At 41.7% G+C, this 27056-nt stretch overlaps 2 protein-coding genes across 3 annotated transcripts in view; one reads left to right on the forward strand and one right to left on the reverse strand.

Moving 5' to 3' along the window:
* DRP2 (dystrophin related protein 2) overlaps nucleotides 1-17841 on the forward strand; it is a 406196-nt gene extending 388355 nt beyond the window's left edge. The window contains exon 23 of the mRNA XM_040405377.1: nucleotides 17652-17841. Within this exon, the coding sequence (XP_040261311.1) occupies nucleotides 17652-17695 (44 nt within the window). The 3' untranslated portion in view covers nucleotides 17696-17841. The remainder of the gene's footprint in view (nucleotides 1-17651) is intronic.
* An 8271-nt stretch (nucleotides 17842-26112) lies between these two features.
* TAF7L (TATA-box binding protein associated factor 7 like) overlaps nucleotides 26113-27056 on the reverse strand; it is a 76035-nt gene continuing 75091 nt past the window's right edge. For both annotated transcript variants that reach the window (XM_040442355.1, XM_040442356.1), the window contains exon 13: nucleotides 26113-26845. In XM_040442355.1, coding sequence (XP_040298289.1) covers nucleotides 26801-26845 — 45 coding nt within the window. In that variant the 3' untranslated portion in view covers nucleotides 26113-26800. The remainder of the gene's footprint in view (nucleotides 26846-27056) is intronic.

Here is a 27056-nt window from a genome sequence, read left to right on the forward strand (position 1 = left end):
CACAGTTTGTAAAATCAGTTTTGAATACCTTGAGGGGTGTAGTTTCTTAGATGGGGTGACTTTTATGGAGTTTATAATCTAGGGGTGCATCAGGGGGGCTTCAAATGGGACATGGTGTCAAAAAAACTGTCCAGCAAAATCAGCCCTCCAAAAACCAAACGGCGCACCTTTCACTCTACGCCCTGCTGTGTGGCCGTACAGTAGTTTACGGCCACATATGGGGTGTTTCTGTAAACTACAGAATCAGGGCCATAAATAATGAGTTTTGTTTGGCTGTTAACCCTTGCTTTGTAACTGGAAAAAAAATATTAAAATGGAAAATCTGCCAAAAAAGTGAAATTTTGAAATTGTATCTCTATTTTCCATTAAATCTTGTGCAACACCTAAAGGGTTAACACAGTTTGTAAAATCAGTTTTGAATACCTTGAGGGGTGTAGTTTCTTAGATGGGGTCACTTTTATGGAGTTTCTACTCTAGGGGTGCATCAGGGGGGCTTCAAATGGGACATGGTGTCAAAAAAACAGTCCAGCAAAATCAGCCCTCCAAAAACCATACGGCGCACCTTTCACTCTACGCCCCGCTGTGTGGCCGTACAGTAGTTTACGGCCACATATGGGGTGTTTCTGTAAACAGCAGAGTCAGGGCAATAAAGATACAGTCTTGTTTGGCTGTTAACCCTTGCTTTGTTAGTGTACAAAATGGGTTAAAATGGAAAATTAGGCAAAAAAATTAAATTCTCAAATTTCATCGCCATTTGCCAATAACTCTTGTGCAACACCTAAAGGGTTAACGACGTATGTAAAATCAGTTTTGAATACCTTGAGGGGTGTAGTTTCTTACATGGGGTCACTTTTAGGGAGTTTCTCCTCTAGGGGTGCATCAGGGGGCTTCAAATGGGACATGGTGTAAATAAACCAGTCCATAAAAATCAGCCTTCCAAAAACCAAACGGCGCACCTTTCACTCTACGCCCCGCTGTATGGCCGTACAGTAGTTTACGGCCACATATTGGGTGTTTCTGTAAACGGCAGAGTCAGGGCAATAAAGATACAGTCTTGTTTGGCTGTTAACCCTTGCTTTGTTAGTGGAAAAAATGGGTTAAAATTAAAAATTAGCCAAAAAAATGAAATTCTCAAATTTCCTCCCCATTTGCCAATAACTCTTGTGCAACACCTAAAGGGTTAACAACGTATGCAAAATCAGTTTTGAATACCTTGAGGGGTGTAGTTTCTTAGATGGGGTAATTTTTGAGTGGTTTCTATTATGTAAGCCTCGCAAAGTGACTTGAGACCTGAACTGGTCCCTAAAAATTGAGTTTTTGTAAATTTCTGAAAAATTTCAAGATTTGCTTCTAAACTTCTAAGCCTTATAACATCCCCAAAAAATAAAATATCATTCCCAAAATAATTCAAACATGAAGTAGACATATGGGGAATGTAAAGTCATCACAATTTTTGGGGGTATTACTATGTATTACAGAAGTAGAGAAACTGAAACTTTTAAATTTGCAAATTTTTCCAAATTTTTGGTAAATTAGGTATTTTTTTGTGCAAAAAAAATAATTTTTTTGACTTGATTTTACCAGTGTCATGAAGTACAATATGTGACGAAAAAACATTCTCAGAATGGCCTGGATAAGTCAAAGCGTTTTAAAGTTATTAGGACTTAAAGTGACACTGGTCAGATTTGCAAAAAATGGCCTGGTCCTAAGGTGAAAAAAGGCTGTGTCCTTAAGGGGTTAACAGTGATCTTCATAGTGGCCACCCCTTTAACCCCTTAGGGACCGGGCTCATTTTCACTTTAAGGAGCAGGCCATTTTTTGCAAATCTGACCAGTGTCACTTTTTTTTTTTTTCTTTTAAGTATTCTTTATTATATATTTCCTTACATTATACAAAACATTATATCACCTTTAAAATTACAACATATTTATATCACCCCCCCCCCTCCCTTTTTTAAACAAAAAAAAAAAAAGGAAAAAACTCTATACTATTTCCCTGGGTTCTCCCCTCTCACCGCCCCCCGGGGGGCCCACCACTCAAATGAGGAATGTAACTAAAAAAATAACACCGGAGAAAAGGCTTACATTAACCATGCCTTCCATAGTTTTGCAAATCTATTTTTCTTTTGGATATTTATCAGATGGAATTCTTCTCTAGTAAGTAAATTTTTTGTACGCCTCTCCCATTCTTTAATCGAAGGGGTAACCTTACCTCCCCAATGTCCCATGATACATTTCCTTGCCTGAAAAATAAGTTTGGATGCAATTTCTTGATGTTGAGAGGTATTCATTTTATCCATCACTCCCAATACACAAAACTCAAATTTATTAGGTATTTTAAGCTGATGATACTGCTCTATTTTATCCTTAACCTGTCCCCAAAATTCCTGAGTCATCTTACACGTCCAGAGTATGTGGACATCATCCACCCCTATTTCCCCAGATTTTAAACAATTAAATACCTTAGGTTTATAATATTTCATAAGTTTCTCGGGGGAATAATAGAGACGGTTTAGTATATAAAATTGGGTGATCCTATGTGAAAAGTTCTTTGAGACCCTATTTTTTTGCTGTATTGCTGATACCCAGAACTCTTCTTGCTGGGGATTTATAACCTCTCTCCATTTATGCATTAGACTAGAAGTTGCTCTTCCCTTAGTCTTTTGATGTAACAAACATTCATAAATTTTAGACACTAACTTCCTCCCATCCGTTAATCTAGATATATTAAGCAATGACTGCGAAAGGGTCTCTATTTGCGTAGTTTTCCCTACCAACCTTCGTAATGCACCTTTTAACTGTAAGTAAAAAAAATCTCATTTCTAGATTACCCTATTTATACTCCTTTTTCAGATCTTCATATGTTATTATGTCACCTTGCTTCCATATCTGGCCCAGTTTATAGACTCCATGTTTCCACCACACTGACTGCTCGATCAACATCAGATCAGTAAGATGGATATTACCCCACAGTATGGTGTCCGCATGGAGTCCCACCTGGTTCAACAATTTCCTTGCCTGTCTCCATACAATGTCCATCAGCTCGAAGAGCGGTATCTTATTGCTACTCTGTTGTCCCAAGATTCCAGCTTTAATTAATTGAAATATATTACATTTCTCTAGTCTTTTATTTATTCCTGCAACCATAGACATATCTTTGCGTATTACTCCACATTATCATGTTTTTTATTTGTCCGGAAATAAAATAAAGTTCTATATCTGGAACTGATAGTCCGCCCTCCCTCTCATGACTACACAGTATTTGTGCTTTTATCCTCGGTTTTTTTCCTCGCCAGATCGAGTCCATTAATATGCTAGTTATTATTTTAAATATTTTTTTGGGGATTATTATCGGTGAATTCCATAGGACATAGTTAAGGGGGGTAGTGTCACGGAACCATGAACCAGACGTACAACAAGAGATAAGTGAAAATAAGAAGGCTTTATTGAAAATAAAGCTGTAAAGCAAAAGTCCAAACGGATGGTGAAACCGAACAGAGTCTTTGCGAAGCCAGAGGTCAGGAACCAGAAGGGTAGTCAGACGAAGCCAGGATCAGGAACCAGCAGCAGCAGCAGTCTTAGAAGAATGTGAACACAAGAGGACCAAGCAAGGAACTGAAGCCACAGACCTCCTATATATATGAGCAAGGCATCCAGCTCCTCCCAGGGGAAGGAGGAGCCGCAGGGTGGAAGGCTACAAGAAACCCAGAAACCAAGATGGCCGCCAGCACATGTCAAACGAAGGAGAGCAGCAAGCAGGTAAGACCATGACAGGTAGCAGGCACATTTTCACCAGAGAAATACGACCTGCCATCGAGACATGCATTCTTTTCCATACCTCTATCTTTTTCTTTATTTCTTTTATCTTTGGGGTCACATTCAGTTGGATATAATCCTTGGGGTTCGGGGTTATTTGAATGCCTAAATATTTAACTGATTCGTTATTCATAATAATTTGTAGTGGACCTGGAATTAAATCATTCAAAGGATCAATCAGACCAATTTATCCTAAGCCCGGAATATTCTCCATATTGGTCATAGACCTGAAAGATCCTTGTCAAAGATCTATGTGAGCCAACAAACAGCATAATGTCATCCGCATATAAAGAAATTTTTTCCTCGTGTTCACCAAACCTGAAGCCAATTGCTTATTCTTGCCTAATCATATCCGCTAATGGCTACATGGCTATAGCAAAGAGCAGGGGGGGGGGGGGGAGGGCATCCCTGTCTAACCCCCCTGCGGATATGTATGTTATCAGAATATTCCCCATTCAATATTACTTTTGCTGAAATTTCCATATATAACAGTTTTACACAGGATATAAATTTATCTACAAGTCCCTTCTTTTTCAATGTTGCCATCAAGAAGGGCAATTCTACAGTATCAAACGCCTTTGAGGCATCCCATGTAACAATCAGTCGTTCACCACAATTTTCGGGCTCAAGCTGGGTGTTCACAAAATAACGCAGGACATTATCCGTTGTGGTCTTGCCTGACATGAAGCCCCTTCTGATCCTTATGCTCCAGACCCAACACCACACTTCTAAGTCTAGTTGCCAGAATTTTTGCCAATATCTTATTGTCAGTATTGATTAACGAAATGGGGCAATATGAGTCTGGAAAGATTGGATCTTTCCCCGGTTTTAGAATCAGTGTAATTAATGCCTCTCTCAGTGAGTCTGGCAATTTCCCTGTCTTTCTCGAATCGTTCCACATAGTCAACAGTTTAGGAAATAGTATTTCTCTATGGATCAAACAGCCGGAGGAAGAGGTCGCACCGCGAAACGGCCGTCGCTGTTAACTGATACTCCATGTGAGTCTGCCCCTGAATGTAACTCTGCCACTACTAATTAAGAAGCGTGAACACGGATGGTAAATGCGATACATCTTTTCAATCTTGCTTTTATTGTATCTTGCTTAATCATCACACCCCGTTTTCTTGGATGGTTGGAGAAGGCCAGGGCTGTGTTCCTTTATATCTCAGGTAGGAGGACGGTGCCCTCAATATCTCTCGTTATATATAGTATTTCTCTATATTGAGCATAGACCCTGAACGAAATGTCGTCTGTTCCTGGGGATTTATTTTTCGTGATACTGGATAGTATTTTATCCACTTCCAAGGCATTCAAGGGGGTCTCTAGTTTCTCACTTTGCTCTGCTGTTAGCATAGAGGTAGTTATTAGCTCCAGAAACTGTTGAATTTGTGCCGGGTTCTTATTTTATCTTTGTATTGTATATATATATCTTTTAAATATTCTTGAAGCAGTTCTCTTTTCGCCCGTGTTCAGTAATTTTATTTCCTAGATTGTCTACTAGGCAATGTAAATAGTTTTTTTTGTCTGCGTCGCTACTAGGGCCGCAAACTTTTTTCCCGGTATAATGCGCATAAATATAGTTAGCTATAATCCACGGTCTTCCTTCCAGCAGACAATCAATCAGAACGTATAGGCCCTCCTGATCTTGAACTTCCCTTATTTTAATATCAATATCCCAATGTATCAAAACCTCACGCCTCCTGCGTATGATGAATACACTGAGTGAAAAGAGTGCTGTATCCATGGTCTACACAGCCCCTTTTTCGTTTCACTTGTAAGATGCGTCTCTTGTAGGCAGATTTTAGCAGGTAAAAATCTATGTATTGCATCAAAAACCGCCACCCTCTTTGCTCCCCTACTCAATCCCCTAATATTCCAAGAAATTATTCTCATAAAAACCTATATAATTGCCCCTTCAGTCTTCTAACATGGCTAAATATCCTAGGGGGGGGGGGGGTTGGAGGGGGGGGGAGAGGAGAGAAGGCAGGGAAGAAGAAAGAGGGGAAAAAAATAAATAAAAATTAACCCAACACAGCAAATACCCTCCCCCATTCCCTCCTGAATGAGCCAGGTTGATTTCTCTCCTGGTTCTCTCTCTTGGCATTTCCCCCTCCCCGCCAACCTACAGGCCAGTTGCCCCTCAACTCCTTATATTCTCTTTAATTCAACTTTGGACCGCATCTGCTTTATCGAAAACACAGTTTTTGTTTTCCCACTCAATCCTGAGTTTCGCCAGGAACATCATCGAGCAAGATTTTTTTCACCTCAATAAAACAGCTTCTTTCCTGCATCGTTTCTTTTTCGTAATCTGAAACAATCATTACTGTTGCGTCCAAATATTCTAGTTTCCTTTCTTTCCTTGATCTACACAGTATCTCCTCCTTATCCCTGATCGATAACAGACTAAAAAGTATGGGTCTCGGTCTCATTCCAGATAGCTTGGATGATATCCTATAAGCTCGTTCCACAAAATTTTTATAATCTGAGATGTCCTGGCCCAACTGTTCCGTGAGCCATGTTTGCTGAAAGGCACATAAATCCTGCCCCTCCGCTCCCTCAGGGATCCCGAGACATCTCAGATTGGACCTTCTAGTCCTATTTTCCAGCTCCAGTACTCTATTTTTCAAATCCCTATTTTCCTCTTTTAGGGAGTTTTTTTCCTTAACCATTGTCTGCAGGAGATCCTCAGAGTCAGACGCCCTCTTCTAGACTTCTGTCAATCTTTCTTTATATTTTTGGACATCCGCTCTGAGAAGCCCCACAGATTCCCTAATATTTCCAGTCTGGAGAGAGAGATCCTGAATTGCCATGTTACATTTTTTTATTTCTTGAAATATATCCTTTGTTACGGCAATTTCTTCCATCACTCTCCCCTGTTTATCGAAACTTGCCTCTAGTGTTTTCAACCCAAAACTTCCCTCTATACTAGACTCTCCCTCTTGTACTAGAGACCCATCCTCTTTCTTCTTTTTTGGTGGGCTAATCTGTCCTCGCATTTTGGTCAGAAGTAACTGTTTTGATTTTTCAGGTTTTTTTTATCGTTGGGGAAATTGAGGTATTAAGCTCCACCTGTACCCTGCCCTTTTTCCCATCTCCCTGTCTAGCCATCTCTGGACTTTCTTACTACCTACCCCTTACCCACCTCCTTCACTCGCCTTACATAACAATCCACAGTATCAGTAGCTAGATCAGTAACGTGGGAGCATCAGCTTACAAACCCATTAGACCGCAATACATCTCTCAATTTCTTTTACATGCGTATTCTGTTACCCCTACTAATTCATATAGCCATATTCTACCTGTTTTCATTCTCCCTCCTAGAGCATACACATACAATTAGTTTCGTGAAATTATAAAGCAGGAGAGAAAAAAAATAATAAAAAAGAAGGGTACCAGTATCTCAGTTAATAAACGTTAAAGAGTTAGTTCATAACATTTATGGCAGCCTATAGTTGCTCCGTTCTGTTAGCTAGTCTCTTCATTTGCAAGTTTGTATCTCAGAAGACAATAAAAAAGTTAGTAGGCATTAATCATCCAGTTAGATCATAGTCTCCATGATGGCTAGTTATTCATTAGTAAAGTTTAGTAAGACTGCTCCGTATCATAATCTTGTTTCAGTCCTGCTTTCCACTTCAGGGTATCAGGTGACAGACTCTCAGGCTGTTTCCTCCCTTTCCCAGATTTTCTGCCTTTCCTCCTTCCAGTTACAGTCAGACCAATAATAGACCTATTTTTTTTTCCTCCCTCTCAGACCCCCCCCCCCCCGACCCCCAGTCCAAACAGCAAACACTGTATCAACTTTATATTGCCACCACTAATAGCCTTCCTCCTTTACTGTGTTTTCTCCAATTTACACGGGCCCTTCAGGGGTAGGGGTGCCACCCAGATTCCACATATACACTTTTGGGACCAACACACATGGCCCCCCTTTCATTCCCCCTGAGCTCGTGCCCTCTTCCAAGTGTTACCTCAAGTTAGCTGTAGCGGTGTTCTAGGAAGCATAAATTCTTCTCACCTCATCCTCAGGGGGGTGGGCGGGGGAGGGGACGATAGAAGCGCTAGCGGTTGCGGGGCCCGGTCCTCAGAACTTCAGTTCACCTGCTCTCCCAGCAATGATTGAAAAATTTGGAAAAATTAGCAAATTTTTAAGTTTCAATTTCTCTACTTCTATAATACATATTAGAACCTCATTTTTTTTTATTATTTTACATTCCCCATATGTCTACTTCATGTTTAGATCATTTTGGGAATGACATTTTATTTTTTGGGGATGTTACAAGGCTTAGAAGTTTAGAAGCAAATCTTCAAAATGCCTCTTTTTAAGGACCAGTTGAGGTCTAAAGTCACTTTGTGAGGCTTACATAATAGAAACCACCCAAAAATGACCCCATCTAAGAAACTACACCCTTCAAGGTATTCAAAACTGATTTTACAAACGTCGTTTACCCTTTAGGTGTTTTACAAGAGTTATTGGCAAATGCAGATGAAATTGAAGCATTTGCATTTTTGGGCTAATTTTCCATTTTAATCCATTTTTTCCAGTAACAAAGCAAGGGTTAACAGCCAAACAAAACTCAATATTTATTGCCCCGATTCTGTAGTTTGCAGAAACACCCCATATGTGGCCGTAAACTACTGTACGGGCACACGGTAGGGCGTAGAGGGAAAGGTGCGCCGTGTGGTTTATGGAAGGCAGATTTTGCTGGACTGGTTTATTTACACCATGTCCCATTTGAAGCCCCTCTGATGCACCCCTAGAGTAGAAACTCCATAAAAGTGACCCCATCTAAAAAACTACACCCCTCAAGGTATTCAAAACTGATTTTACAAACGTTGTTAACCCTTTAGATGTTCCACAAGAGTTATTGGCAAATGGATATGAAATTTAACACCAGACAAGTTCACTGGCAGGGGGCTCAGGTGGACTGATCTGGTGGGCCGGAAAACTAGTACGAGCCCCAGAGCTGCTCGTACTAGTGTGGGCCACAGGGTCCCTAGCATGGCGGTCTCCGCCTGCCTTGGGGGCTCATCATTCATCATCGCTAGATGATGAGGAGGACGCGGATGACAAAAGGAAAGTGGGGTCATCCTCGTCCTCACTGGGGCTCTCGGACTTGGAGGCAAGCTGGGTGTATGCCTCCACGGCCGAGAACATTCGGCGGGCCATAGGGGAGTGTGTGTGTGTGCGTGAAAATCTTTATTTGGTGTGCGTGTGTGTGGGGGCACGAGTGTTCGCGGACTTACCCTAAACCTAACAGACAAAAATAAATTAATTTTAAAAAAGCCAAAAAAGAAGACATTTTTTTTTCTAAAGATTCTAACTCGCTGATCAACCGTCCGAAGTTGATCAGCGGTGGGGTGTGCGATGCGCTAACAGTGGCCGGACACTAAGAGTGTCGGCCACAGTCAGCGTATGCAGAAAAAATAAAATATGCTTGCGCCCCCCAAAAAAATTGTGGGGGGGGCAAGCTGCAGCACCTCTGGGGGGGGTCTAGGGTCACACATTTAGGGTGATGCAACCAAAAACTTTATTTATTTTAAACTAAACTTTCCCTGAATATCCCTGCCTAACCTAACCTGTCCCTAACCTTTCCCTAAATACTTTGGTGAAGGGGGTGCTGGGCACAGATGGGGGGTGCTGGCAATAATTTGAATGGCCCGCACGCCCCTGCAGCCAATGAGAGCCGATCCTGAGAGGTGATGTCACCATCATCTCTCAGGATCGCAGGATGGTGATTGGTGGTGTATTATAACACCACCGATCACCATCCTGTTCCGGGTTATCGGGTCCCCAGAGACCCGAATAACCCGGAAACGCAGCAAACCGCAGGTCTGAATTGACCTGCGGTTTGCTGTGATCGCCAACATCGGGGAAGGGGGTCACAGGATCCCCCCGCGCATTGTCCCAGGGTGCCTGCGGCGGTGATCGGAACTACACATGACGTACCGGTACGTCATGTATCCTTAAGTACCGGGACATCATGCAGTACCGGTACGTCATGTGTCCCAAACAGGTTAACAGTGATTTTCATAGTACCCGCCCTTTTAACAGTGACCTCCGCAGGGCCTGCCCCTTTAACAGTGACCTCCCCAGTGCCCGTCCCTATAACACAGGCATCCTCAAACTGCGGCCCTCCAGCTGTTGCAATACTACAACTCCCAGCATGTCCGAACAGCCTACAGGTATCAGCCTACAGCAGGGCATTGTGGGAGTTGTAGTTTTACAACAGCTGGAGGGCCGCAGTTTGAGGATGCCTGCTATAACAGTAAACTCCACAGCGCCCGTCCGTTTAATAGTGGTCCCTGCCCCCTATGCATGTAGCAGTGTAGTTGTGCCGTCATACATCTTATGACTAAATATTTGTAGGACTGCGAGCTTCTATTGGCTGATAAGGGATATGTTTGGATTTAAGTGAAAGGCTTGCTGGCTTGTATTGGGGGGGTCAGAAAACCAGTCGGTATCTGGTGTGGCCACCATTTGCGGTGCAAGACATCTCCGTCGCATAGAGTTGATCAGGTTGTTGATTGTGGCCTGGGAAATCTTGGTCCACTCCTCTTCAATAGCTGTGCGAAGTTTCAGAATATTGGCAGGAACTGGAACACGCTGTTGGATACGCCGATCCAGAGCATCCCAAACATGTTCAATAGGTGACATGTCCGATGAGTATGCTGGCCATGCAAGAACTGGGATGTTTTCAGCTTCCAGGAATTGTGTACATATCCTTGCAATATGGGGCCGTGCATTATCATGCTGCAACATGAGGTGATGGTCGTGGATGAATGGCACAACAATGGGCCTCAGGATCTCGTCACGGTATCTCTGTGCATTCAAAATGCCATCAATAAAATGCACCTGTGTTCGTTGTCCATAACATATGCCTGCCCATACCTTAACCCCATCGCCACCATGGGCCACTCGATCCACAACGTTGATGTCACCAAACCGCTCACCCACACGACGGCACACACACTGTCTGCCATCTGCCCATAACAGTAAAAAACGGGACTCGTCCGTGAACATAACGCCTCTCCAACGTGGCAGGCGCTATCAAATGTGAGCATTTGCCCACTCAAGTCGGTTACGACGACGAACTGCAGTCAGGTCCAGACCCGATGAGGAAGACGAGCATGCAGATGAGCTTCCCTGGGACGGTTTCTGACAGTTTGTGCAGAAGTTCTTTGGTTATGCAAACCGATTGTTGCTGCAGCTGTCCGGGTGGCTGGTCTCAGACGATCATGGAGGTGAACATGCTGGATGTGGAGGTCCTGGTGTGGTTGCATGTGATCTGCGGTTGTGAGGCCGGTTAGATGTACTTCCAAATTCTCTGAAACTCCTTTGGAGATGGCTTATGGTAGAGAAATGAACATTCATTGCACGGGCAACAGCTCTGGTAGACATTCCTGCAGTCAGCATGCCAATTGCACGCTCTCCTCAAACGTTGCAAAATCTGTGGCATTGTGCTGTGTGATCAAACTGCACATTTCAGAATGGTCTTTTATTGTGGGCAGTCTAAGGCACACCTGTGCAATATTCATGCTGTCTAATCAACACCTTGATATGCCACAACTGTAAGGTGGGATGGATTATCTCGGCAAAGGAGAAGTGCTCACTAACACAGATTTAGACAGATTTGTGAATAATATGGGTCTTCTGTGTATGTAGAAAATGTTTCAGATTTTTGAGTTCAGCTCATGCTCATAATGTGTATATATATATATACACTCACCTAAAGAATTATTAGGAACACCATACTAATACGGTGTTGGACCCCCTTTTGCCTTCAGAACTGCCTTAATTCTACGTGGCATTGATTCAACAAGGTGCTGAAAGCATTCTTTAGAAATGTTGGCCCATATTGATAGGATAGCATCTTGCAGTTGATGAAGATTTGAGGGATGCACATCCAGGGCACGAAGCTCCCGTTCCACCACATCCCAAAGATGCTCTATTGGGTTGAGATCTAGTGACTGTGGGGGCCATTTTAGTACAGTGAACTCTTTGTCATGTTCAAGAAACCAATTTGAAATTATTCAAGCTTTGTGACATGGTGCATTATCCTGCTGGAAGTAGCCATCAGAGGATGGATACATGTTCTCATTCTGTTTACGCCAAATTCGGACTCTACCATTTGAATGTCTCAACAGAAATCGAGACTCATCAGACCAGGCAACATCTTTCTAGTCTTCAACAGTCCAATTTTGGTGAGCTCGTGCAAATTGTAGCCTCTTTTTCCAATTTGTAGTGGAGATGAGTGGTACCCGGTGGGGTCTTCTGCTGTTGTGGCCCATCCGCCTCAAGGTTGTGCGTGTTGTGGCTTCACAAATGCTTTGCTGCATACCTCGGTTGTAATGAGTGGTTATTTCAGTCAACGTTGCTCTTCTATCAGCTTGAATCAGTCTGCCCATTCTCCTCTGACCTCTAGCATCCACAAGGCATTTTTGCCCACAGGACTGCCGCATACTGGATGTTTTTCCCTTTTCACGCCATTCTTTGTAAACCCTAGAAATGGTTGTGTGTGAAAATCCCAGTAACTGAGCAGATTGTGAAATACTCAGACCGGCCCGTCTGGCACTAACAACCATGCCACGCTCAAAATTGCTTAAATCACCTTTCTTTCCCATTCTGACATTCAGTTTGGAGTTCAGGAAATTGTCTTGACCAGGACCACACCCCTAAATGCATTGAAGCAACTGCCATGTGATTGGTTGACTAGTTAATTGCATTAATGAGAAATAGAACAGGTGTTCCTAATAATTCTTTAGGTGAGTGTATATATATACAGTTGCAAAAAAAAGTATGTGAACCCTTTGGAATGATATGGATTTCTGCACAAATTGGTCATAAAATGTGACCTGATCTTCATCTAAGTCACAACAATAGACAATCACAGTCTGCTTAAACTAATAACACACAAATAATTTAATGTTACCATGTTTTTATTGAACACACCATGTAAACATTCACAGTGCAGGTGGAAAAAGTATGTGAACCCTTGGATTTAATAACTGGTTGAACCTCCTTTGGCAGCAATAACTTCAACCAAACGTTTCCTGTAGTTGCAGATCAGACGTGCACAACGGTCAGGAGTAATTCTTGACCATTCCTTTTTACAGAACTGTTTCAGTTCAGCAATATTCTTGGTATGTCTGGTGTGAATCGCTTTCTTGAGGTCATGCCACAGCATCTCAATCGGGTGGAGGTCAGGACTCTGACTGGGCCACTCCAGAAGCCGTATTTACTTCTGTTTAAGCCATTCTGTTGTTGATTTACTTCTATGCTTTGGGTCGTTGTCCTTTTGCAACACCCATCTTCTGTTGAGCTTCAGCTGGTGGACAGATGGCCTTAAGTTCTCCTGCAAAATGTCTTGATAAAATTGGGAATTAATTTTTCCTTCGATGATAGCAATCCATCCAGGCCCTGACGCAGCAAAGCAGCCCCAAACCATGATGCCCCCACCACCATACTTCACAGTTGGGATGAGGTTTTGATGTTGGTGTGCTGTGCCTCTTTTTCTCCACACATAGGGCCAGATTTATCATTAGCTCAAGTCAGAATAATGGAGTGAAAAAGTCGCAAAAAAATTCGCAAACGCTAAAACTGCGCACAAATTTGCTTCTTTTTTTCTGCTCTGCACTATGCTCGCCAGTTTTCTGAAAGTGGGCATGTTTTCTTATGTAAATGAATCTCTAGACAGATTTACTATTGGGACTATTTAAAAAGTCGCAAAAAAATCCGCAATTTCACTCCAGTGAGGACCATGCTTATCTTATGAGACTTTTTAATAGAACATGCGACTTTTTCGTAAGGACGTACGACTTTTGTAAAGCTGCTTACTGACTGATAAACTGCTACCGTCAAACCACATTTATTACAGTCTTAAAGGGCCGATCATAAATCTGACTTGGCTAAAACTGACTTTAGCCATATGTGAAAGTGGAGTGAGCTGTCAGAGTAATGATAAATCCGCGATAAGCGCTATATGTGTCAGGAGGGGTTAGAATCATTACGGCATCAGCTGGTCAGAGGGCGGAGCCATTGAGCCCGCCCCCACTTCTGATTAGAAATGTTACCGGCACACCCCTCCTGATAGGCGGGGCTTCGGCCATATGAACTCGGCGTTCTATCGGCCGCGCGCGGCCATTACAGCACCAATAGCCATAGCACACCACAGTGCGGCTTGTTCTGTCTTGACATAAGCATTAAAATTAGCTCCTGAAGATACATGACAACCACAAGTCACGTGGAAATGCGTAGAGCTGCTGCAAATCATTAGGACACGGCTCTTTAGGCAGGACTGCACTAGATGCAATAATTCTCTATTCAGCCTTGGAGTGTGTATGTGATGTATGGATGGAGCCAAAATATACTGGCTACAGCTGTGTGAATGGAGCCAAAATATACTGGCTCTGAGTGACTGTATATAGCCAATACTGGCTGCGGGTATATGGTTGTGACCTAGGTATTGGCCACTGGCTATACATATATATTGGTCTGAACCCTGCACCGTATTTAAGTGTATCCAAGTCCATTGAGACCTCACTCTGACAGAGGCAGTGCGATCAATTGTATTGAGCATTACAGGATCTATGTACTAGGTGGCACAACCATATCTGTATATATATATACCTTACAGGATCACCGTTTATACACACACCCTGCATCCATTCACACTGGTTACCGTGTCCCTAACTCTGACTTGCGTATCCATAGCAATTACCAGCTAGCAAGTCGGGTTTTAGCCCAGTCCCTCTACTGTGCAGAGGAGTTATTTGTTCCCCTTCTCTGTATAGGTTTTGAGACTGGTTGCCTGATGGTCACAGACTGTGACATATGGGTCCCCCCCCCCTTCCTTTTAAACAGACTTTTAATAAAGGTTTTGTTTTTTTATTTTTATACGTTCATCAGGCTGTGATATTATTAGTATTTAGGAACGTTTACCAACTCATCTGTTCAAAGTGTGAATTTATGAATTAATGATAAATCTGGCCCATAGTGTTGTGTGTTTCTTCCAAACAACTCAACTTTGGTTTCATCTGTTTACAGCAGTGGCTTCTTCTGTGGTATCCTCCCATGAAATGCATTCTTGTTTAGTGTTTTACGTATCGTAGATTCGCTAACAGGGATGTTAGCATATGCCAGAGACTTTTAAATGTCTTTAGCAGACACTCTAGGATTCTTCTTCATCTCATTGAGCAGTCTGCGCTGTGCTCTTGCAGTCTTTACAGGACGGCCACTCCTAGGGAGAGTAGCAGCAGTGCTGAACTTTCTCCATTTATAGACAGTTTGTCTTACCGTGGACTGATGAACAGCAAGGCTTTTGGAGATACTTTTATAACCCTTTCCAGCTTTATGCAAGTCAACAATTCTTAATCGTAGGTCTTCTGAGAGCTCTTTTGTGTGAGGCATCATTCACATCAGCCAATGCTTCTTCTGAAAAGCAAACCCAGAACTGGTGTGTGTTTTTTATAGAGCAGGGCAGCTGTAACCAACACCTCCAATCTCATCTCATTGATTGGACTCCAGTTGTCTGACACCTCACTCCATTTAACTCTTGGAGATGTCATTAGTCTAGGGGTTCACATACTTTTTCCACCTGCACTGTGAATGTTTACATGGTGTGTTCAATAAAAACATGGTAACATTTAATTATTTGTGTGTTATTATTTTATGCAGACTGTAATTGTCTATTGTTGTGACTTAGTAAGAAAAAATAAATAAATTACATTTCCGCTAACTTGTGACAAAAAATAAAAACTTCCATGAACTCACTATGCCCATCAGCGAATACCTTAGGGTGTCTACTTTCCGAAATGGGGTCATTTGTGGGGTGTTTCTACTGTCTGGGCATTGTAGAACCTCAGGAAACATGACAGGTGCTCAGAAAGTCAAAGTGCGTAAATTAATTTTTTTGCACCATAGTTTGTAAACGCTATAACTTTTACCCAAACCAATAAATATACACTTATTGCATTTTTTTTTATCAAAGACATGTAGAACAATAAATTTAGAGAAAAATGTATATAGAAATGTAGTTATATTTGAAAAAATTTACAACAGAAAGTGAAAAATTTCATTTTTTTGCAAAAATTTCGGTCAATTTCGATTAATATAAAAAAAAGTAAAAATGTCAGCAGCAATGAAATACCACCAAATGAAAGCTCTATTAGTGAGAAGAAAAGGAGGTAAAATTGATTTGGGTGGTAAGTTGTATGACCGAGCAATAAACCGTGAAAGTAGTGTAGTGCAGAATTGTAAAAAGTGGTCTGGTCATTAAGGTGGTTTAAGCTAGGGGGGCTGAGGTGGTTAAGGACCAGTGTCCCATTTTACTATGTTAAAAGGGGCATTCAGCTTATTTGTTTATAGACTAGGAAATTATAAAACTTTCAAATATACATGTATTTAAAATTGTTCTTAAATAACTTCTTATAATCAGGTTGTTGACCCCTATCTGCACAGTAGGTTAAGCCCATGAAGCAGTCAGTCCTATCTAATGCATTCATGGTCTAACTGAAATGTGGCATCAGTCATGTGACACCCCTCTGACATTCGGTAAGCAACTTTGTTACATGACATACATGTATGTGCTGGGTCAGCACACAGTACACTTCCATGGGACCCATTGTGGCTATTACAACTACTTCATTGTATGTATGTTTACATGGCTGCCTATTTCCAGGTGATTTGCAAAATTACTGCCTGTCTATAGGTGATGCTGTTAATAAAGATAACTGTAAAGCAAAACACATACATTGGAGACAGGGAGAGCACTGACAGATGCAAAATGCTGCTGCAGGCAGTAATGCTGTATGTACTGTATTCATATGTTCTGCATCTCAATCTGCTAATCACCTGATAGATATGTGAACAGTTAGGCCCCATTAACACAACTGTGGGAGCGACGGGTTGTGTTGCGAACTGCAATCCGCAGCGAAAGATAGGAAATGTTTTACTATGGGCTTCCCGATCCATGCCTCCATGACCTATCTTTTGCCGCATCTTGTGGATCGCAGACCCATTGCGACAAAATATAGGGCTGTGCCTTGTAAAGAATAAATAGGATTGCTGGCACTCCAGTCAGCTGAGACGGACCCCCACCAATCAGGTATTGATGGCCTATCTTAAGTATCAGCCATACAAATGAAACACCCTTTCATTAAATTTTCTATATTCTTCTTATTACACTTTTCTGTATTAACCAACATATGACAGATTTTTTTCCAGCTGCCATATTTACTGCATAACAGTCTGATCAGTGGAGGTGCACACTCCTACCAAATTTAGGTTACTTTCAGACCTGCGGCACATAGACAAGAACCAGCTGGATACAAACCACAGCGTGCAGCAGTTTGTGTCCGGCCAATTTTTGCCAGAATGCGGCTGATCTACGATAGACCTCATACTTAATGGGGCCGGTGGGAATACCGTTTGTATCTGTCAGTGCCGGATCCAGAGAATTGATGCTGCAGGTGTGAAACTAGCCTTACTAATGATTTTCTGGCAGAAGCCTAGAGAGGTTGAACATTTTTGCATAAGACCCTTGGTATGTAGCTCATAATTTTGATACAGCTTACACCAGTGGACTTTATACTAAAAAAGACTTATTAAAAACCTGTCTTACCAGTAAAGTTCTCCCAATGTCTTTCTTGATATTTCAGCTGTGTAAGTCACATAAAAGTTTTATAAAACGATCACTTGGATCAATACATTTATATTCCTTAGACAAAATCAGCTTGGGGTGGGGAGTGGGTCGCTAGACCAACGGGCAATCAGCACTTTTATTACACGTTTGTCTGTGTGATGAGACATTTTATCTTCCAATCTTTTTTACATTGTAGATGTTGACACTGCAAAACGGGAATCTCCAACATTGCCGCTGTGATACTGGACGTCCTACAAATGTATTGATTGGCTTAAGAATAAGCAACTTTGAAGAAGCGATGTTTACATTTCACGGCCAATGAAAAGGTGTATCAAAAATTAAAACCGGACACTTTTTACATCTAAAGCAATGGTTTGTTATATCCAGAGACTTCTGTGGACAAGAGAAAAACATTGTGTGCAGTTAACCTACAGACAATCTGGTTATTAAGCTTTTTTTAAAAAAAAATAATAGGAAGCATTTTTTTTTGTTACTGAATACATTTGATAGCCTTAGATAATCTTGATAAAATTTGGTTTAAAGGCAAACTATAATGCTGATTTTGGACCATTATCTATAGTAATACATGAGTAGTACTGCAGTTATGGAGTCCAGATTACTGTTTTTTTTATTTTTCTACTCGCTCCCCCCCTCAGCATTTCAGCTCTGCATTGAAATACATTGTCAGAACTGCCGTGCATGCGCACAAGCCCTCCAGTCTTCAGACTATGTATTTCAGGGCAGAAGGGAAATCAATATAGTGACCTGGACTCCCTATCTGCAGTGCTACACATGAATTACAGTTGATAATAGTCCAAAATCAGGGTGACAGATTCCCTTGAAGTGGATGTTAAAGGGGTTATCTCAGGAATTTAAAACTCGTTAAAACTTTTACTCATTTATCTGAAATACTTTTTTGCTTTCTGTGGCAGCTCATCAAGCACCTGCACTTTCCAGGATGCATTGCAATTATCTCTTGTTAACCCCTTCCTCCACCGGAATGAAAAAAAGGTCCCGGACATATAGCCCCAGAAATACATATAGGGGGGAATTTATCATGAGGGGAATAGTTGAAGTCAGTTTTGCTTGAGTCTGTGTTGGTGTACTTTATGCCACATTTATCAAAAGTTGGTTGTTGTTTGAGAAATTTGTCTCATCCTTAAACCTAAGGCCTCATTCACATTTCCATGTCCGTTTGACATCCGTGAAATAATCAGTACGTGTTTCATCCGTGAAGTATCTGTGTTTGTTCTTTGCGTTCGCTTTTTGCCCTCCGTGTGTCAACTGTATTCCACGGACACTGCTCAGTTGAAAATTAATATGAAAAGCATCTCCCATCAGTGGTCAGTGAAAAACAGACCTAACCAAAGATGGATGCCATCCGTGTTGTATACATGATTTTCACGGACCCATAGTCTTCAATGGATGTGTTTGTACCACATCACGGACCAAAATAGAACATGTCTCTTTGATTTTTTTTTATTAACCCATGGTCAGTAAAAAATACTGATGTGTGACCAAACATATTAAAAGCAATGGGTACATATGCTGTCTGTAGAAAAGGCAGACAAGCACACATCAGTGAAATACAGAAATATGAATGAGGCCTAACGCATTAGTCAAGAAAAGCTACTCCAGTTTTCCTACTGGAGTAAGAGTGTGACTTTTTGCCACTTCTTAAAAAAGTGATAAATATGGAGTGAAACTCATTTACATACAGTAGCTAACTACATCCACTTTCCCAACCATATTTCAGTGATGTAAAAATGCATAAAGTTGCAAAATTTTTGCACAAGTGAGCCCAAAATCTTTTTGAAGACAGAATTTTGGAATGAAGGCATAATAAATCAGAGCCATAAAATATAAAGCCACCCCCAATTTCCTTCTGAACTGTCTGGAGATATATAGCTATTTATTTCTATTAACCTAGAAGCAGGCATCCTCAAACTGCGTCCCTCCAGCTGTTGTAAAACTACGATACCTAGGCTGTTCGGGCAGGCTGGGAGTTGTAGTTTAGCAACAGCTGGAGGGCCGCAGTTTGAGGATGCCTGACCTAGAGGTAGATTAGGAATGAATGAAAAGCGTCTGGGCTGCCTCACCTGCTTCTCTATCACTATACCAATACTGAGGGTGAGGAAGGGAGCAGGAAAGCGACAGAACAAGTTAGCCCAGGAGAAGGTGGACTGGAAGGATAAATAGCAAGGGGCTTTACTCAAAAACACAAACAACTAATAAAAAAATAAAAAAAACAACCAACCAATAATAATACTTAATTAAAATGTGTCTGTGCCCTATTCATTGCATAGTAATAATTTTCATGCGATAACCCCTTTAAGTCTAAGTATTAAAATTTCTTTGTACACAGGGGCAGATTTAGGAAAATTGTCTAAGAAAAACTTTGCTTCACATTTATTAATTGCTATTGACAGCAGTCATTTTTTCAAGACCAGTGCGAGAAATTAATTTGGTTGGTTGCTAAGGGCAACAAAGACTTTTTCAGGGTGTTTCATAATTTTCTCCCAGTGTTTTGGTTTTTGGTACTGTAGTTTTGTGGGCCAGTTTCAAAACACCGCAAGCACATAGTATAGCAAAAAAAAAAAGCCTGTACAAAGTAAAAAAACGCCATGAAAACTCATTTTCACAGGCTTTACAAAATGCTGAAAACTTGTGTGAAGGGGCCCTAAAGAAACTCTGAATAAGGCCTTCTGCACATGACCGTTTCGGTTTTTGCAGACCATAAATCGCTGATCTGCAAAACATGGATACCAGCCAAGTGCATGACAATTTTTTTTTACTCCTGCAAAAATGTCCTATACTTGTTCACAAAACAGGCAAAAAGAAGACATTTTTTTGCGGAGCTGCGGAATGGACTTCCAGATGCAGACAACACACGGGTTTGCAGTCCGCATCTTTTGCTGCCACCATTGAGATGAATGGGACCAAAACTACTACTGTGTGCTTGAGCCCTCACAGAGCATTTCCACTGCTCGGCAGTCGGCAGTATATATTAGTGTCTTCAACTAAAAGGTTTTACAAGTACTATGAAATAATGAAGTTTTGCAAAAGGTAAATCTCAGGCTTTGAACGTGTACATCTATGTTTGTTCATAGAAAATGCCATTAATAAAGTGGAAGGTACAATCAGAAGCCTAAAAGTTTAACAAACAAACAACTCATCTCCTCTTTAGGGCTCATGCACACGACCAGTGGTATTATGACCTCTATAGCCATGACAGATCCGTCTTGAACACCATTGAAAGTCAATGGGGACAGATCCGTTTTCTATTGTGCTAGATTGTGTCAGAGAAAACTGATCGGTCCCCATTGACTTACATTGTGTGCCAGGACGGATCCGTTTGGCCCAGTTTCGTCAAGCAGGCAGCGTTTTGGTGTCTGCCTCCAGAGCAGAATGGTGACTGATCGGAGGCAAACTGATGCATTCTGAGCTGATTATTTTCCATTGAGAATGCATTAGGGCAAAACTGATCTGTTTTGGACCGCTTTTGAAAGCGCTGAACGGATCTCACAAACTGAAAGCCACGCTAGTGTGAAAGTAGCCTAAGGGAAAACAGGTTTCTTCTCGCACTCTGACCAGGTGGATAATGAAATCTTTTTGTTTAGCTTACTCCTCGGTGGAGAAAAACTCCCCGCTCTGGGTTTGGCGCTCACTCGATTTCTGCCTCCTGGGCAGAGAGAGCTAATGCCTCTAGAGCAAATATGTCGGGCTGCAACTTGGAGTTCTCCTGACACCTTTTTCAGACATAGACTAGACTTGGGATCTAGCGACCTTTTGTCCTTTGGCAGAAAAGTCCTGCAAGCAGTAGTCCCACCCTAATCAGTATTTTCTATTTTATTCAGTCTCTCAGGGTGCTTTTCCATGAACCCATGAGAAGCAACTGTATTTATTACCACCCTTATGGTTCCGTCCCCATTGACTTAGGCCTCATGCACACGGCCGTTTTTTGGGTCCGCATTGGCGGCTCAGATGCGGACCCATTCACTTCAATTGGGCCGCAAAAGATGCGGACAGCACTCCATGTGCTGTCTGCATCCGTTGCTCCGTTCTACAGCCCCGCTAAAAAAATATAACATGTCCTATTCTTGTCCGCGCTTTGCGGACAAGAATAGGCCTTTATATTGATCGCCGCCATTCCGTAAATTGCAGCCCGCAAAAAAACGGAACGGTCGTGTGCATGAGGCCTTACATTGTGTGCCAGGACAGATCCGTTTGGCTCTGCTTCGTCAGGCAGCGTTTTGGTGTCCACCTCCAGGGGGGAATGGTGACTGAACGGAGGCAAACTGATCAGTTTTGGACCGCTTTTGAGAGCCCTGAACGGATCTCACAAACGGAAAGCCAAAACGCTAGTGTGAAAGTAGCCTTACATACATCGCCCAGGCCACTGCTTTCTTTCTCATAGAAGTGTATTATGCTAATCGTCCCACTGCATAATAATAGGCATCCGGCCCACCGGGAATTTTCCCAGTCGGGTGAACTGCCAGTCCACCCCTGCTGCTTAGGCTACTTTCACACCTGCGTTTAGGTCGGATCCGTCTGGTATCTGCCCAGACGGATCCGCACCTATAATGCAAACGTTTAGATCCGTTCAGAACGTATCCGTTTGCATTACCATGAAAAAAAAAAAAAAAAAAAAAAATATTTTTCTTTTTTTTTTTTGTTCATGATAATGCAAACGGATCCGTTTTGACTTTACATTGAAAGTCAATGGGAGACGGATCCGTTTGAAAATTGAGCCATACTGTGTCAACTTCAAACGGATCCGTCCCCATTGACTTACATTGTAAGTCTGGACGGATCCGTTTGCCTCCGCACGGCCAGGCGGACACCTGAACGCTGCAAGCTGCGTTCAGGTGTCCGCCTGCTGAGCGGAGCGGAGGACAAACGGAGCCAGACTGATGCATTCTGAGCGGATCCGCATCCATTCAGAATGCATTAGGGCTGGACGGATCCGTTCGGGGCCGCTTGTGAGCCCCTTCAAACGGAACTCACAAGCGGAGCCCCGAACGCTAGTGTGAAAGTAGCCTTAGACAGCACAATGCTGCTGGAAAAATATTGTGTGTGACCACATAAAAGATCCAATTACCTGATGAACGAGTGCTTTCAAATCCCCAGGGACAAAACCTAAAATATAGCTTTAATATCCCTGTCACTTGGCAAATCTCCTAATCAATAGATGGTCCAAAAACTTAAAGGGGTATTCCGGTAAAGTAACTTAATTTTTGAAAAACTACATTAAGGCTGCAAGCTGTAACCCAACCAGAACACATACCTATACATATAACCATATTTTCGATTTACCTTGCAACCTATTTGTCTAGCTCCTTTGTGAGCCTCCAACACACAGCATATCATTGCTAGAGATGAGCGAATTTCATATTTTGAAATTCGTTCACGCTTCGTTTACTGGTAAAAGCTGAATTGCGTTATGGTTTCCATTACCACGGAATATAACGCAATTCTATGACGGAATGCATAACAGAATGCCTTTAGAGGCATTCCATTATTCATTCCGTCTTCTGCCAGGACCCAGGGATCCGACATTGAAATCTTCCAAAGCCACGTGAACCACACCCTCCTTGTCCAAAAAAGGGTGATCAGAGTTAGGACTCATGCAAACGGCTGCAGTTTTGGTCTACATCCACTGCCTCGTTTTGCGGACAAGAATAGGACATTTCTGCAGGGAAAAAAATAATGGAAGGATCTCGGTCGGTATATAAATTTTGCAGATCCACGATTTGCGGTCTGCAAAAACGGATACGGTCATGAGCAGGAGCCCTAACTCTCACGCTGATCACTTTCTAAATAATTCTGGGAAGGCAACAAGGAAGGAAGGCATAGTAGAAATTCCCCCTTCAATGGTTGAGAAAGGCATCCCCCCCAGGGAATGATCTTCGGGTTTCAGACAGGGGACCTCCCAAAGCTGCACAATCTGATTGAATACCGCCTTATTCAGAGAGCTGAGTGTGCGCCAGCTCAGGAAGTCTGGGCTACTGAAAGAGAGGCACAGACACTGTCAGCCCTAGGAGATTCGGGACATGGCTCAGAGACACAGGGACCTCGTACATTCCTGCACGTTTATATGAGCAATTGCTGTACCACTACTGTTTGAGAAAATGTTTAGTTTGCCTCCCATCTAGGAAAGGGAAAAATTTCATACAGGTTGGTAAAAGGATTTCCAAGTTCACAATTAAATAAATAGATAGCCTGTCCTTATTACAGACCAATATTTGATCCTTGGGGTCAGACACCCAGCTGTTTGAGGCTGCGGCCTCATCGTTGTTTACACTGCAGTCTATTTAATGGTGGAGATGCAGGGTATTGCTGCCATGTCTCAATCAAATGAATAAGAAAGCTACAATACTACAAAGTGATTTTTTATTTTTTTTTATAAAAAAAATGGAGCAAGTCAATTCTAGGAAGTGTAATACAGGTTTTAATGGTTACCGTACTTTCCAATTTATGAGGTTTAGTTTCTAAACTACAAACTAATCATCTAACTTGTGTTATGCCACATAAAATATGTATTAAAAGAATGGTACTTTAGTTTGTGTTAAAAGGGGTTACCCTATGATTAATGTAAAACATGAAAATCAGACATCATATAGTACATGACAATCTCTAACAAAGCTAGAACCAGCCCTGTACCTCACATGGATCCAGAGATCTGCCCATTCATTGCTCTGCTAGATTTATATCAAGCTGGCAGCTCAAGGGGAGTGTCTTTTCTGCTGCAGCACAGGGGGCGTGTCTAAGCTCTCCCTATCACAGCTCAAGGGGAGGGTATTTTCTGCTGCAGCCCAGGGGGCGTGTTCATGCTCTGCCCTATCACAGCTCAGCAGGCAGATGAAGGATGAAACTGAGCATGTGCGGCCATCTCAGTGAGCAAGTCAAAGAAAAAAGGAAAAATAGCAAACAGCAGGAGGCGCTATACAGATACATTTTACATACATACAATTACAAAACAATTCGAGGTGCTGGTTTGAAAATTGTAGAATATTTTTCCATGTCAAGCAGCTAAATCTAAGGTTATGTATGGATATGGTAAGGACAACATTAATACTATTGACTTGTGACTTTGTTTTATTAATGTGTGTGAACACAATTTTGGCCTGCCCACAATATTGTAAAAAAAAATTCTGTCGCAGTCACTTAGCCAATTTGTCAGATCATCAAATGGAGTAGACAGAACACCAGCAGGGGACCACAAAAACACTGGAAGAGTACTTCTAAAGATACACTTCTTCAGATACCTTGTAGTGAAGAAGACAAAGGCGGCTCAAAACGGCACCGCAAAGGATGAAGATCTTCTGAAATTTTTCAGAAAATACTTTTATTAGTGCACAGACAATGTGTTTCTGGGTTGTACCAACCCCTTCATCAGGTAAGTAACATAATAGTGTTACTTACCTGATAGAGTTGGTACAACCCAGAAACGAATCGTCCAATCTTAAAGGGGTTTTCCGAGATTTTTAACCGATTACCTATCCTCGGGAAATCGTGGAACAGCTCCAGTCTGTTACCATGACAGCCTGCTGAAGGTTCCCAGGCCTGTCATGGTAACCTGCCTGTAAAGCTGTGCAAGAGACAATGAAAATCACATAGACAATAGTTCTCTGTTATGGTCTATGAGACAAGCGATCAGAAGATCGCAGGTTATAGCCCCCTAAGGTAAATAAGAAAAAAATTAAATAAATACACACAATATAAAAAATTAAAAATCACCCCATTTCCCAATTTTACATATAACTTCCCAAAATGTAGTTTGTCAGTTAGAAGGAAACCACAATGGAGGCTCAGAACAGAGCTTCTGATGCAGATGTGAACACTGCCTAAAGCCGGTTAAAGAGTATGTGCCATAGATGAACAAGAATAGTATAAAGCAGAAAGAATTGTACTGTGATGTAATGTAAAAACTGCTAGTTGTATTCAGTTCCAAAATTAAATGAGATCGGTCACTTCTCCTGGTCTGACCGCAGCTCCCCTGACCTGAATTTATGACAGTCAGTCTATCTGATCACAGGCCTATTTTAGTGTACTCATATAATACTGCAAAAACCTGCCGATCAGATACGAACAGACTGACATAAATTCCTGTGATACAGTCAGTTCGGGGTCAGGGAAGCCATGGGCAACACACACACACACCATGCTTCCAGAGCCGATCATTGTTGCATGCAGAGGGGAAATTATTTAACGTGGATTAAAATGCAATAATGCAAAGTAAGCTAATTAATAGATGATGTAAAATTACACAAGTGTAGCAAGATGAACCAAATGTATCATACAGCATGAGACTGCCTGGTCTACACTGTCTAAATAATGGGCAGGGTTAGTAAATCTGCCCCAACACCATGCAGTAAGTTCCCTCTACTGGTGGCTGTAGGTGCTATTCATAGCTTCAATTGATATAAGAATATATTTAAGGGGTTATTTAGGAATTATTTAATATGGCTGCAAGCAGCCCATCTTAATGATGTGATCCAATCCTACCTATTGCTATGCCGTCAGGGCTAGCACCTGACAGGAACAGGGATCCTGCTCTTTGTTCTCCCCTCAACCACCCGGGCAGCTGTATAAGTGGACACAGTCATTTTAAAGAATTCCCGGAAAACCCCTTTAAGTGAGCAAAATGCCACGAATTTTGGACCGAAACACATTATGATATAAAAAATTCACTGTAAATGTAGACAGCTATTGTAAGTGGATGGGATGGTTAACGTACGTGATTGTTTACCGACGCAGCAGTGTTTGTCAGAAAACGCTGAAAAAGAAAACATTACTAAGTGAAATATCGAAAACTTTATCAAAGATAATCAAAAAGTCTATTTTCATCTTTCAACCAAAAATGGCCACATTTTCCCAGTAAATAAAATGAGTGAATTTATTGTTAAACTATGGATTCTAAATGTACTTTGAACATATTCTGCTGTGTAGTCATCTATACATAATTTCCAGAATTCTACCTTCAATGAATGTTTAAAAAATGTATTTGTGCCTTGAAAATGCATTTTCGATTGGCGGTGAAGTCACAGGACTATCATGACCCAATGGCAAAAACTAAATTGCACCAATCACAATTATCTGCCCAGTGTCCGAATTTTTTTGGTCCCCCCCTTTTTTTTTTTTTTACTGTGTAGCTCACTACAAAATATATATTGGATATCGTGAGTTCCTGAACACTGCACAATTACATTAAAACAGTACGTTTGTTGTCATTGTGATAAAAACATTCATCGGGCCCATCTAGTCTTTATTAGGAATCTGGCGCTAACTCGATCATCATCTTCCAACCCATCTGCTTGAAGGTTATTACATTCAGTTTCTTCCTCATTTCTCTATCAGAGCTTCAAGCTGCTCCTGCAATGATGTCACCTAGGGAGAAAATGTACAAATTATTATGTGTTCTTCAGGATATGTGTCTACCTGTTTTCCATAGGTTAGTGATAAGCGTAGGGTTAAGAAAAGCACTCTCAAAGCATCTCAAGTAAAAAAATTTTTTTTGAAAATCAGATCTTCTCTCTTGAATACAGTTCTAGTTATTGCTAGTTAACCCATATTTAAAAGATGAAGAAACCGTATGAGA

This window comes from Bufo bufo, chromosome 8 (assembly GCF_905171765.1).
Source record: "Bufo bufo chromosome 8, aBufBuf1.1, whole genome shotgun sequence".
Taxonomy (NCBI): Eukaryota; Metazoa; Chordata; class Amphibia; order Anura; family Bufonidae; genus Bufo; species Bufo bufo.